The sequence below is a fragment of the Columba livia genome, chromosome 5, assembly GCF_036013475.1.
Source record: "Columba livia isolate bColLiv1 breed racing homer chromosome 5, bColLiv1.pat.W.v2, whole genome shotgun sequence".
Classification (NCBI taxonomy): Eukaryota; Metazoa; Chordata; class Aves; order Columbiformes; family Columbidae; genus Columba; species Columba livia.
Window position 1 is genome coordinate 29,580,554 of NC_088606.1, and position 14,229 is coordinate 29,594,782.

Genomic DNA, 14,229 nt, shown 5'->3' on the forward strand with positions numbered 1-14,229 from the left:
ATTAATAGCATAATTAGATATATTAGAGAACCTATCTATGAATTGGAAGGTATGAGTTTCAATTTTTCAGGCAGCTGGCATTTACCTGAGCCATTGTACAACCAAGAACGCAAAAGCCATAAAGCCACCAGGACCCTACATAAGGTCAGTAGCTGAGATATTCACCTGGAAAGCTGAAACTTCAGATAAGCTGAATTTCCTGCATAGCACAGGTCACATTCCCCCTTCACACATCTAGTCCTGGCCCCAGAAATCTTGCATCCCCAGCTGTAGAGCAGAAGGGTTTGACTGCTGTAAAAGGATTTCTGGGCACTTTCCCAGGTAGTGGGAAATACAGGCTTAAAAGCTAAACTGAGAAAGTAACTGAACTTGCAGTTCCCATGTCCTGGCTGAATGGTTATGGAACCTTCCCAGGCTGTCATTATGAACAGAGAATAAGCCTGTCAAGTTAAATCGAAAGAAAGGTCTTGGCACCTAACAGAAGACATTCAATTTTGGCTGTAAATCTCTGCTGTACAGAGCTGTTCAACACAGGCAGCAATTAGGTGCTGAAATTCAGGACATAGACAGAAAGTGAGACACGTCCCATAGGCTTTTCCTAACAGTCCTCTCGCTCAACGTCTTCAAGTGTTGTTCACTTCCAGCTGGTGAACCTACCAATTTTGACTTACACCATTAACTTCCATTTGTTCCACACCATGCTCTAACCCTCAGCACTCTAAGATACTGCACCTGTTCTGCTAAGGTACTCCCAAAGGGTGGGAAGATACCTCCAGGAGGGTAAAGTAACCTCTCAGATAGTACCACTGGGAATGACAAGTGACCTGTTCCCACCATCCCAGGTACGCAGTGGCTCCAGCCCAGGCTGTGGCCGGACACCTGCTCCTCAGGCACTGTCATGTCCAGCACAGCAACACCCAAGTCCCTTTTTGCATCTAAGCTGCAGGAGCTAGAAAGAAAGAACAGACACCCTTATTGGCCGAGAATAGAGAAAATAGAAGAGTAGCACCAGATGTCTACTATTTTTTAAATTTTTTCAGGTACATAATGGAAGCTTCATTTAGAAAAAATGACAAGTAGTGCCTTCTCTCTTCCTAGCTCCTCTACCACCAGTTACTCCTGTTTAGCAAACACCTAGGAACATCCTTAAATCATCAACTCTTTCCAAGAATGAAGCTGGATGCCATTTATGCAGAATGCTCTGAACTTCGTTGCAGAGAAACCTTAAACCTCAAACCAGCTTCCTTTAAATTTCAAGGGGGTGGGGGGAAGAGAGAGAGAATGGAAAAAAAAAAAAATCAGTTCTACCCCAGCAGAGCCACCTTGAGACACCCTGAACTCTGCCATTTCTTCCTGCCTAGTCAGCAAACCCAGCAAAACAGTTGCATGTCTTGTGTTTGTTTTGTTCCATGCAAAGGAGGACAGACACATGCATACCTGTGTAATCTGGGTGAGAGACGAGGCTACTGGAAGCAGAGCACAGAAAACACCCTCACAGCCTGTTCCCACAGCAGCAGTAGCTGCACAGTCATAACCATGACAGCTGAGGAACCAGGCCAAGAAATGTTTGCTGTAAATACATTCTCACTATGTTGTTAGGCTTTTTTTTTTTTTTTTTAATCCTCAAAGACAGTTAAAATACATTTACTGCAAACGCTTCCAGTTCAGCAGTAAGACGTTGGCTAATGTTTTTGTTTTCTTCTGGCTTTCCTAACACTTCGTTCTATGACTGTCAATTCCTTTCAGAGACTATAATCCCTTTTCATATCAGCTGCTAACGTGAGCCAATAAAGCAACAGGGATCTGTATAGATCTTGCTTCCTTCATCAGGGGAAGAAAGGCAACAGAACAGGTTTTGTAGCTTCAGCCAGAAACAAAAAGAAAGAATCAAGCCCATATTCATTCAATCACACCCATCCCAAAGCACAGAGGAGCAGTGTCCCAGGGTGAGGGCAGGAATACTCCCAGCGCCATAGGGAATGAACCTAAGGGGCAGAGGGGTGCAAAGCAGAAACCTTCTGTCATGTCCCCCACTTTTGGCCACAGTAGATCTATGTTTAGCTTCTAATCTCCAGGAAGTACAATCATTTCCTTTAAATATGTACATATTGATTGGGACTGGTTAAGGCAGCTCCCTCTGGACAGACAGGAACTTTCAAGGTGACTATTTGCAAGTGAGCAAACTAGTGATGATTATACAAATTCCTGTACCAGGCTTTTCTAAACATCAACATCACAACCAAAACATGGTGTAAAAATCACTGTCAGGATTTCCATTTATTTCAGTGGACTCTGGATAAGAATGGGTTTCTCCATCCTTTACACTTAGCAAAATAAATGTTAAAAAAAAAAAAAAAATCAGTTAAAGCATTTTTAAAAACAAATTCTTTTATATGGGATGAGTGGGTCACCTGCTTATCTTGCCCTTGAAACAGTTTCCTTAATTTCAGTGATAAAATGAGGGATGACAGTTGACCTTCCTTGCTTTAAATGAAAGCTTATTAAAGATTTAAGAAAAAAATCTGACAAGCATTCAGAGCTATTGTTTACTGTCTGGCAGCCGTTGTCGCAGTCTTGGTAGGATACCTATGTGCAGTCTTAGCACTGCAAAGTTCAGCCACTATTTATTGTTGAGTGTTGCTCTGCTTTCCAAAATATCTCAACAGCAGATCTTGACCTTTCTAAATAGAACAAATACATAATATCAGTGATCTTATCTGCAGGGATGACATGTCTGTATCTTTTCATTTTCATACTCTGGATCACAAAAATAAAAATAGAAAAGCATCCCAACTCCCTGAAGATTCAAGTGCTTTTACTGTTCTGAAGAGTAGGGATGTCTAAACTTACCTTTTTTACTTTTTTTTCGCCAAGCTGTAAAGACTTCAGCCTGAACTAATAACCTGTATGCCCACCTCAGGCTAAGATAAGTCAAAACAGAAAAATAAAACAGAAGAAATAAGTAAAACAGAAGAAATATTTCTGTAATTGCTGAAATGCTGGCAAATTTTTCACTGTAGTGACACCTGGTGAGACTACTGTATTTTAGAATTACACACTGCAAAGTATTAACACTTCTTTGTAGTTTATAATATAAGCACAGCTTTGTTTAGCTCTGTGAAATGTAAACTGTAAACACCCTGATACAGACTATTGCCTCAAATCCTCAGTTACCTGCAGACTGAATAAATACATGAATATTGTGAAAGACAATTCAGTTTTGAAATTAGCAAAACACAAAATATAGAAAGAGGAAAACAATATCAATTGGCAATTAGCATATGCCCTTAGGTACATCTAATCTGTTAATAAACAAATAAGTGTTCACAGACTCTTAAGTGTGTATTAAAAGGCAATAAGATAAAAGATTGAAAAACATACTAAGAGCTATTCATGTTTCTGACCATTGTTGCTACAACTTACCACTGCAGCATCTTACTCTTTTCCTGTCTCTAAAATTTACTGCCATAATGCAAGTTAAATGCCTTCAATGGTAATCTCCTGATAGAGTGCCCTTACTAAACCAAAAAGTGTTGAAAATAAAATCTACCCTCAAGAAAAGCACTGCACTGCATTGCAGTGCTTTTTCCTCACTTGGTCTTTACATTTACAACAAGAATAATTTTCATCATTGACTCACTATTACTATTCTGGGGATCCATTCAAAATATAGCTGCAAAAAATCAGAGCCATCAGCTTGTTATTGTCATCTTCTTCCTGACCCAATACGTGTCATTCTCTGACAAATCTCATTTCACTGCTCCCTCTCATCCACCAATATACTCTCTCACTAATTTTATGCTGACAAGAAATGGGTTTTTGCCTACACTAATAATAATTTCATCTTTGAGCAAGCCCCCCAATTACATTTACCACGGAAGTGCTGAAACACAGCAAAAACCAAACTTCACACCAATTTTCCCAAGCCATGGATCTGAACGATAAGTTTTTGGTACCCTTAAAATCTAAGTCTTGCACATTTTCTCCTAAGGCAGTGCCAAAGAGTATGGAGGTAAATCCAGGAGGCAAAAGTAGCCCCCCAGACAGTACCACTGGGAATGACAAGTGAGAATGAGAAGTGACCTATTCCCACCCCACCATCCCAGGTACGCAGTGGCTCCAGCCCAGGCTTTGGCAGGACACCTGCCCCTCAGGTGCTGCCGTGTCCAGCACAGCAACACTCAAGTCCCAAAAAAACAAACAAACAAACCACAAACCAACCAAACAAAAGCCAGCCAAAACAGACTTCACTTCTTTATTAGTGGAAGAGTGGCATTAAGTGTCTGCTGTAGCCCACATTTTGAAATTTTTCATATACAGAAGTAGCACCAGTAACCCTGCCCAGCAAACACTTAAAAACATGCTAGCCTTCATGTCTCCAGAGTCCATTCCCGAACTCATTCCTGCTTGACTTTCTTCAACTTTTCTTCTAAAATATCTGGACATAAAAGATGTGTCACCATTTACTGCAGGGCGACAATAAACTGTGGCAGATGCTCTCTGTTATTTTACATGTGTAACTTCTTGTTTTAACATGTTATTTGCTGCTAGCTTTGAATTTTTTCTTTGTCCAATTTACACTGTAAAATACTCAGGGATGACACTGACAACAAGACTAAAAGAAAAAAAATATCTTCCAAAAGAGAGATTCTAGAATCTCTCCAGGCAACCTGTGTTGATGTAAAATGAATTTATTTCATAAATACTAAAAAGCATCAAAGGAAAGTTTAGATTTACCTGGAAATCATAAATACCAGTCTTTGTATTTTTTGCATCTTTCAAGAAATGTTAACTCAGTACAGTGCTGAACACACAGTATGGAATGAAACTTCCATGGTCCCACAAAAAGGACACAAACAGAAGCCAAAGGACAACTCTTAGTAAACCAAACTAATCCATCAGGCAGACGGGTCTGCATGTAGTGCCTAACTACCTTACTGGCAATGGTCTTGTTATGTGTTGCTTCCAAATCAAATATACATCATTCCTTCTAATATGGAATGGTTTCCCTTAGCTCCTCCATTGTTCTGTTTGTAAGAAATCTATTTACACACACAGGTAAGCAAGACAGTACAAAATTGTGAAAAAGTGTAGGCTGAAGAATCTATGAGATTTAACACAGTGTGTTATAAACACGCACGCACATAACCATCTACTAACTGATGCAGGCCGAACAAAACCAGTATTGAACATCCACAGAGATGAGCCATTTCAGGCAATGATCAAAAGCCCACAACAACAGAGCCTCCACAGTCTTGGCTCTCCCAATATTTAAATACTACTACTGTTTCCAAGTTAATCTAACCTCAAATCTTTAAACATAATTTCTTACTGTTCCATTCACTCCACTGTTGCTTTTATGACAGCTTTTTCATGGAGGCTCTTGAAATATCCCAGACCTCACAACCCACAGTCTGCTCGATATTTCAAAGACAATTTATCCATCTGTCTCATCTTCCCTATTCCAAATAACATACGATACTCTCCAACTACTTATGTATGATAACTAAGCATCAGACAAATATGCTACAGAAAAGGTTTGAGTACGCATACGTATATTCACACATACACACTCCATGCCACCATTACCTCTGGGAAGCGCTGGTTTCGAGGCAGTTCTTCTCTTAGTACAGGACAGCTTCAGAAGAAAAGCAACACGCAAAATCTCCATCTCAGACCAAACTTTCAAAATTATGTAAATTACAATGATCGCATAAACTGAGGTGAAGTTTTTCTAAGGACAAGGCTGGATCTTCAGACTATAGCCCTTTTCAGCTTTGGGGTGAGCTAATAAAATATTTTTGATCATTCTTCTGCTGAATTTATGGTTTTCAACATGAATCCACAGGAGATAAAACCTGTCCACGCTTCAAAGTACAAAGCCTTGTTTCCTTTTGCTCATGTGCAACTGCTCTGCATTCCAAGTTTTATATAATTTGCTTCCTGCTAAGTTCCCTGCATTCTTTCCTTTCCAATTGCTTTAATTTTCTTTCAATACATACCTTTTATAAAACAGAGGCACTAAAGTAGTGCTAAAGGAAGCAGCAAGAAAGGGATGGAGGAATTACAATTAATAAGAAGAGTATTTTAGGAACTCATTAGAATTGAGCCACTCCAAGAAAAGCTTTATCATCTCTCTGGGAAAATGTGTCTGTCCTCATCAGGTAAATCTAAGGAACCTTTAGAGCTCACAATACACCTAAGAGCACTGAGGCTCTACTTTATAACCATACTATACCAAGGATGCTTGCAATGCACAGAATGTCCTTGAGACTCTAGACAAGCATGATAAGGAAGAAATACAAGAGTCTTACCATGTAAGATCTGACTAGCCTGCAAAAACATTGGTTAAAATGCCATGTCAGGGTAACAAATCCTGTTAAGGATGTTAATCAACCAGAGACCCCTGCCTTGAAAAGAACACAGATTTTTGGGCTAGTTCCAAGGGGACTATTTGCACTTAAAAGAATTGCTGACATCTGTAATCCACGTTGTGTAGGTAATGTTTGCTTCCAATAGCACTAAAACTTTATCTAATGATATGGCAAAGATACAAGGAGAACACTACATGCTGAAATACGCACTCATACTCTACGCACTTTTTTTCCTTTTAATAGGAAAATTTACTTGTCTGCTGCATACTGAATTTTTTCCTTCTCTGATGGTATTTCAACTTGATAACTTATGTAGAATAAGACAGAGTTCAACACTCTCCTTCGTATTAAAAGTCCTACCGATTACTGCCTCAACAAGAAACGCATCCCGTCTGTATTGCTGCTGTGACTTCAGCAGCCAAGAGAGCGCCACTCCCGCAACCTTTCAGCTGAGCAGTGACTACAATGTACTCCAGGAGGTAGAACAGCCACTCACGCCACTCCCGGGTCCATTCAGGATTGCGTCCGTACCCTTCTCTTTGCGCCTTTTCCACTGACTGACCTGTCAAGATCTCCTCAGACAGAAATGAGAATGATGCTAGAAAATTTACTATACAGACTGTATGGGACCATGGCGATGACCATTTAAAAACCCTGTTGCAAAGCAGTTTAAACCAGCCAACAAGTTTTGCTTGCCTATTTTTTTTCAAAATAATCTTTACATTTCTACAGTTCTTAGTTGTCTACTTGATACTTCAACAGATCTTTTCAGACACATTACTGTCCAAGTACAGGCTTTATGGAACTCTCAAAGTATTTAGTATGTTTACTACACTTAGCCTAAAGGTTAAGCAGAAGTCACTCCCGCAGCAAATATACCAAGATGACACATTTTGAGGTAGCTTGTTTAATCTGAACCAAGTACCACAGCACTGAGTCGAGACACACAGAGAGTAAGGGAACAAGTGCTGAACAGGACTATACAAAAGAGTAGGCAGCTTCTGAAGTGCTTGTCAAGTGAAAACTGAATATAATAGTAAAAGCCTAGTGCTACAGATGACACTGGAGAGCTACCAAAATTTCCTTACCCAAGTTTTAAAGATATCTTCAGAGAAAAGAGCTATTTTTTAAAATACTCAAGTAAACATAAAAATACTCTCTTCCACCTCACCTATAGCCAAGCAAGATTCACAGGAAGTATTAACAGAGGTGAAAAACTTTTTACATGAAGATAATTGCGGCAGGGAAATGGGAAAAGTTAAAACTCAGATAAGAGAAAAAGATCAGCCTGCAGTGTAAACAGGCCTGCAGTACATCTAAATATGTGAACAAAGTAGTCACTTCTCAGCCATAACAAAATTTTGAATAATTTCATGTCATGTAAACTATTTACCTGAAAGAGTTATGAACTTGTTTATACAGAATCAAATGTTCCATTAATGTTTGCAGTTCACTTTCACTACAGGTAAAAAAAAAATAATTTCCTTATGTATTTCTTGTTCTTTCAATAACTTATCACCACCCCTTTGTTTCTTTTCTATTGAGCAATACTTTTATTAAAAGTAGGATATTAGAGAATCAATATGACATATTTTTTCATTTATATACTGATTTGATACACATACATCAATATATAATGTAAGTAATATAGTATACTAAACTATTTACTCTATTTTGCATTATAAGGCACATTACCTTCAAACTCTGTTTAAGGTCAATCATATGTGTTCCAGAAAAGCATCCTTGTTCATGAGATATGGATTACCAGAGAAACACTAAGCACTAATTTTGGTCTTAAATATTATTCCCCATTATCTACCAGTCTGACACTATACAACACACAGGAAGAAAGGTGGGTTCTCAGACTAGACATGTGGCTAAAAAAGAGCCTGGATTTAAAAGGTGGTATTTTAGCTGAAAAGTAATGTACATCCTGGCCATATACAAGTAGAAGTGAAAAGGGACAAAAATGAGGTCGGACTCTGGATTGTGCTGAAAAGACATTTATCAACCAAAGAAGTAAAACCAGAGAAGGACAAACATACATACTGCATGTAACCACATTCTTTGTAATACATGTATATAAGAAGGCACATAATGTAAACATTTAACAAATGCATTTTCCAAAGTAAGAATTCCAGAAATTTGAATAAGCTGCAAGTGTAAGAGAAGCATTTAAATATTCATTACAGGCACGGACCAATTATGAGCTAACAAGCTAATGAGTTAACAAGTCCCCATTAATTAATTTGGAAACTAGGCCCCTCAGTGTTTTATTGAAGTATCTGAAGCACGATAAACTCTAGAAAACAGATTTGTTCATAGGGAAAACAACAAACAAGCATCCAAAGTTTTTTTTACAGAGTGAATGCATAGTCTCGATATTATTAACAAAAAAAAACCCCTCCACCATCTAACAATAAACACCATTATAAAACAGCATCAGTGTTTTTAATGCAAAAGTCTGGGAGTCTCTGTGTTTTCTATGTGGCTGACTTAATTACGTTAAGAACTTAATGTTTTATCAGCTTGTCTGAATGCACCAAAGCTCCTTACACTTCTACTATAGATCACGTTGCTAATTTAAATGGTTTATATGTAGCTGTTGAGGTAAAGCAGCTATCTTAAGACCAACTTTAGAAAGATAAATAAAAGCAGAAGTATTTTACTCTTGCAAGCACCTTTAACTTTTCAAACAAGACCAATGAGAACATATAAAGAGAAAACAAGGAAAAATTTCAAAGCCCCGAACAGATCACAAAACTATTTGTAATATAAAATGAAATGATAGTGTCTTTAAAATCATCACATGCTGTGGTCCTCTCTTGTTTAGGTGTCCAAGGCTATAACACTGTTGGTTCTACAGTTAACCCCTTCTTGAGACTGACTAGTAACTATGTCAGAAGGGAGATCACAGTTTTTAAAACCAAATCAGCACGAGTTAGTCTGGAAAATGTATTAGTTATTTGCTAAAAATCACCTGTATATCAAATAGAACCTGCTGGTTCTCACGTGAGCTTTTTTCTTCGAAGGAGAAGACGCAAATAACATTTTCCAGCACAGATTTAAGACTACCCTGGTCACTGTGCAAAAGAAAAATGCTTGTGGGGAGAAAAACACTCTCAGGAAAACCGCTGATGCCCCGAGCACTAATGGACTCTGCCTCGTTCCTACAGCATGATCGGCCAGCCTGGAACTGCTTTGTCGGTTGCTAGGGAGCGATGAGCTCATTAGACAGCATCACCCGCACCCTCCGCAAGGATGCTGGCACATGCTGCCCAGCCGGGGACACCACGGGTGGCAGTGCCAGCTCTGAGCCTGCCAGTCCCCGGTCTGCCAGGGTGGAGCAGCCAGTGCAGCAGGTGCTGAATTCAGCTCCACCTTCAAGGTTTTAGGCTCTAGTCTTTGTGAGCCTGGCCGACGCAATGCAACACACACAGAGGTCAGAACAGCCTCCCACAGCTACTGGCATGGACACCCCTTGCTTTTAAAGGCCAAATCTAGACAAAGATGTTCTTCCTGAAATTTTGGCAGACACATGGATTTTCTGACTAGGGCAGCGATTGTAACTGTTCTAAAGTCTGTGTTACGAGGAGAATTCAATAAAAATGGGAAAAGGCTGAAAACAAAAAAATCTTTTCAGTCATTAAAGGAGCACAAGATTTGGAAGCATTTACAGCAAATGTACAGAAACACACTGATTTCCAACTTGTATACATTAAATCCCTGAAATGGATGTCAGCCATGAACAATGTGGGTCACTTAAAAGTCTAAACATGCAACTTTAATGCATTTTTTCAGCTGTTTGTCTCATTAGCACTTCACAGATCTATTCACAATAGGAGGAAAAAAAAATCTGTCAAGAAATAAGAAAGCCACCTCGCTTCCATATGCCAAGAAATTTATTAACTAACAATCTATCTGCATTACACAGAGATAGTGTATAATGATTCTCATGTACCTGTCATACGTCAAATGCCATCCAAGAACTCTCAGTGCTGGGAAATTAAATAGGACATAAGGGAATACAGCTGTAAATATGCACTGATACCTATACATTCAAATCCTTAGGCAACTTCAAAATGCCCTTTTTTTAACAACTGCATAAAAAAACATAAAAAGCAATAAGAAGGCAGGCAAATTGGGGTGATTCACTCATCAAATGCATGGAACAACAGCTCTATTTGAAGGGAACAGGTAAATGCAAAAAGCGTCATCTCTCCCTCTTACCTGAAGTTAAGACTAAATTCTTAAGAATTTAAGACCAAAACTACAAAAAAGCTCAGAACTAGTATATGAAATAATGTCATGAACACTCGTGTCAGTTTAAAAGCATTTTAAAATAACAAATTTGTTTGAAACACAAATATGTACTTAAGTCCTTACCTGTCTCAACAACTTCTCAACAGCTGACATAACCATGAGCCCCCTCCACACAACCGGGGCCGTCTCTTCTATCAAGAAACCCATAGACATGCTGAGAAAACAAAACAAAAACGTAAGCTTTCTAGCGCAATACCAAAGTACATCTGTAAAGAAGCTTGATTTAAATTAAAACGTATGCTCACCATGCGACTCCATAGTTCTTAAGGGGCCTCATTAGATTTTCTAAAACAGAAGCAAACAAGGTTTTTTGGGGGTGGAATTGGTTTTGGGTATTGTTTTTAGTTTTTATTAAAGAAATAGCTTACACTTTTTTTTTTCCTTTTAAGAGCAGTTTTCCCTCTTTGTTAAAAGCATTTGTCTATTCCAAGCCCCCCATTCCTTCATTACATGTATATGTCTATTCTACCCAAGAACCCGGCCTGACTTTTTCTTAGATTGTTACATTTTACTGATTCACTTATCTTTTGCCAGAATAACAATGCATTTGCCCATAACATAATGTCACTTTGTGCTGCTGAAACCAACTTCATCTATTTGTATGAAAACCCCATGCTGCGAGGCATAAATCCCCTGCTAAGCAGCCTTCTACTTCAGCAACACTTTGCTAAACGCTGAGTCATTTTTATCAGAACAAAATCAAAGTCCTACAACACAAGTCATTTATATCAGAACAAAATCAAAGTCCCACAACACAAAGGGATTTAATTGTTTTTTAAACTTTGCTGTTCACTAATCTCATGAATCAGAGGATCGTTCCCATTAACACACAAGTGTTCTGGGGTATTCTTCTCCTTGTATTAAGCCTGCTTTGGAACCCCAGAGGTGAGGTACCAAATAAAGCCGCCCCTAAACTATACAATGTCAACAGCTCCAGGTAAGAAATCCTGGCCGAAGTCTGCAGGACTTCTAAAATTTCTGTAGGAACAAAAGATGCTTATTTGAACACTGCAGAGGTAATGTGCTTGCCATGCTCCATATTCCTATGCTTTCCAGTGTCAAGAAAAAAAAATGGGGAGGAAATATTGTACTTGTTCTGCTGGCAAAAGGGCAAACAAGCAGAAAGTAAAAAAAAGTGCATTCAAAACAAAACCTCATTAAAGCCAAAAACTCCCCTTAATAGTCTCTGCCATATAAATCCACACCTTATCTCAAAATGGTGCGTGCACACAAAAGAACCAGAGGAATTTTATTTGGTCCAGCTGGTTTATTTTAAGAGCGTGCACAGGCAGTAACCATTAGAAAAACAAAAAGAATACTTCAAGCTATAAAAAATATATTATAATACATATTTTGACAGAAAACCTTGATGCACCCAAGGTAAAAAACACATAGCTAGTAAAATAAAAACAGTGTGAATATAATGCAGTGCAAGGCTGAACTCCAAATTCAGGCAAAGTAACACCCAAAAGCACACAAATTGAACAGCTAAACTCGATAGATGAAAGCTTTCAAGCAATCAAGTAAGTGGGCATCCAAGCCATGTAATTTTGTAGAAATATGGCTGAAAATAAATTGGATGTTTTGGTTTACAAATCAAAAAGAACAAAATAGGAAGCTAAACAAATCACTTGAACGGCTATTGCATTAAGGAATGGGCATGGAACTGCTATAGGAAAAGAGATGGGCTTGGACTAATGCGCTGCACCAGGGTAACACACCTCTTCTCTACTTCACAGCTCTTTTCAGACTTTAGTCAGGGCTTATTCTGGTGGCGTTATACTGTCTAACCACATTTCTAGGAATCACAGTCCTATTTCTGCCCCCTTCAGTAAGATAGTTCTTTTATGAGGAGGCTGATGACATTGGAACTTCAGCCTACAACCATCTCTACACATTGCTTTGGTGCCCCAGGCAACAACACGCATAGCACCACAAATCATGACGCTGTTAGAAGTCTCAAGGAAAATTACTAAATATTTACCTATGAGAGGGTTGTGAGAAAAGAAACAGGAAAAAAAAAGTATCTGCAACATCATTCATTACTGGAGATTCAAGGTCTGCTTCATTTTTATCATGGAAATAAGAATGACTATAAGGGAGGAAAAGATAAAAAAAAAGGGAGGCCAACCCTTGACTGCTCAGTACATGAGGTCCATGAACTGGAGGGTAACAAGAATGGAAAAGATGCATTTATTATAAAAATGTTCACCAAAATACTATGCTGCTTCTCAGTTCAATTCAAGTGCTCTACAGTATGTCAGTCAAATATCCAGAAGGTACAACCTCAACACCCACTACCTGCATGGAGGTTTCATCTGTGTAGAGCCCAGACAGATACACCCATCTCACAGAACAGACCCATCTTCAGAGATCGTCCTCGAAGTTCTTCACCTTGGTGGGTAAAATAGGGGAGTTGCTGTGAGTGCATAAACACTGACCAACAGAGTAGCCAAAGGGGCCTCTCTGTTGTTAAACATGTGCACTGCTTATTTCTCAATGGCAGAGTTTCATTTTACAAAAACTGAATCTTATTTACTTTGGTTAACAACAAGGACTATAAACTGCTCTGAGCGGCAAGATTTAATCAAATTTATACAATGCACAAGAAAAATTCACAACCTGCTGTATATTCTGGCTATAATGTTCTTCATATTCTCAAAGTAACAGAAAATACTGTAGAGCATCCCACTGTGTGCCTACTGTTAAAAAGCATTCTTAAGACTATCTCAAATCTGAAGTGCTTCAGCGGGCTCTGGTAATCAGCCTTGTCTCATTAAAAGCAACAGGCATTCCTCCTCCTTCGCCCTGGGTCTCATGAAGATTTTCTAAAACATAACATGTAAAGAAGATTTAGTTTAATGAGATCTCAGTAACATCTCTAATTCTCATTGCTTTCAGAGTTAACACTTCTTTCTCCATTATCAGATGTCCACCATATCGCTCCAAAAATCCCACGTGCAAGAAAACATATTTATTAAAATCACAACACACAGCAATACTGTGTCATCAAGAGATCAAAAAAATTTCCTTATTTACAACTTTGCAGTTAGCTTGATGGCCCTAAATAAAATGGTGCTGTGTTTTCTCTAAACATAAGAATCAGATCAATAAGATCAACAGAGCACCAATGAAAGGTCAATAAAATGACTTTTCTGGTAGGATACAAGTAGGGCACTGGAAAAGGCAGATTCATGCAAATTCAGGACAGCATTATAGCAGACTGCTGATTTTAAAAGACCTAGGACTGGTCTGAAGGCTGGATTGCCACTCATGTAGAGAAGAATGAAGCTGAAGTCATTAGAATGGATCTTCTGCATTTTGTAATTTTTTTTTAACTCTTTTTCCCCAGAAGCATCAAGCCTTGCAGACTATCATGACAAAGTAACAGAGCCACTCTATTCATTTGCTCTAGAAAGCCCAACATAGGCATCCGATGGTGGCCACAGCTTAGTACAGCATAGAACGTATGTACAGAGCTATATGTAGGTTTTTGGCTGGGATAGAGACAAATTTCTTCGTAGCAGCTTGC

General features: G+C 38.7%; 1 protein-coding gene across 14 annotated transcripts in view; it reads right to left on the reverse strand.

Moving 5' to 3' along the window:
* Nucleotides 1-14,229, reverse strand: part of NUBPL (NUBP iron-sulfur cluster assembly factor, mitochondrial) — a 160,575-nt gene that overhangs the window by 103,745 nt on the left and 42,601 nt on the right. For all 14 annotated transcript variants that reach the window (XM_065064109.1, XM_065064108.1, XM_065064101.1 and 11 more), the window contains 2 exons: nucleotides 10,943-10,982; nucleotides 10,761-10,851 (listed from right to left, as the gene is read on the reverse strand). In XM_065064109.1, the coding sequence (XP_064920181.1) occupies nucleotides 10,761-10,851; nucleotides 10,943-10,982 (131 nt within the window). The remainder of the gene's footprint in view (nucleotides 1-10,760; nucleotides 10,852-10,942; nucleotides 10,983-14,229) is intronic.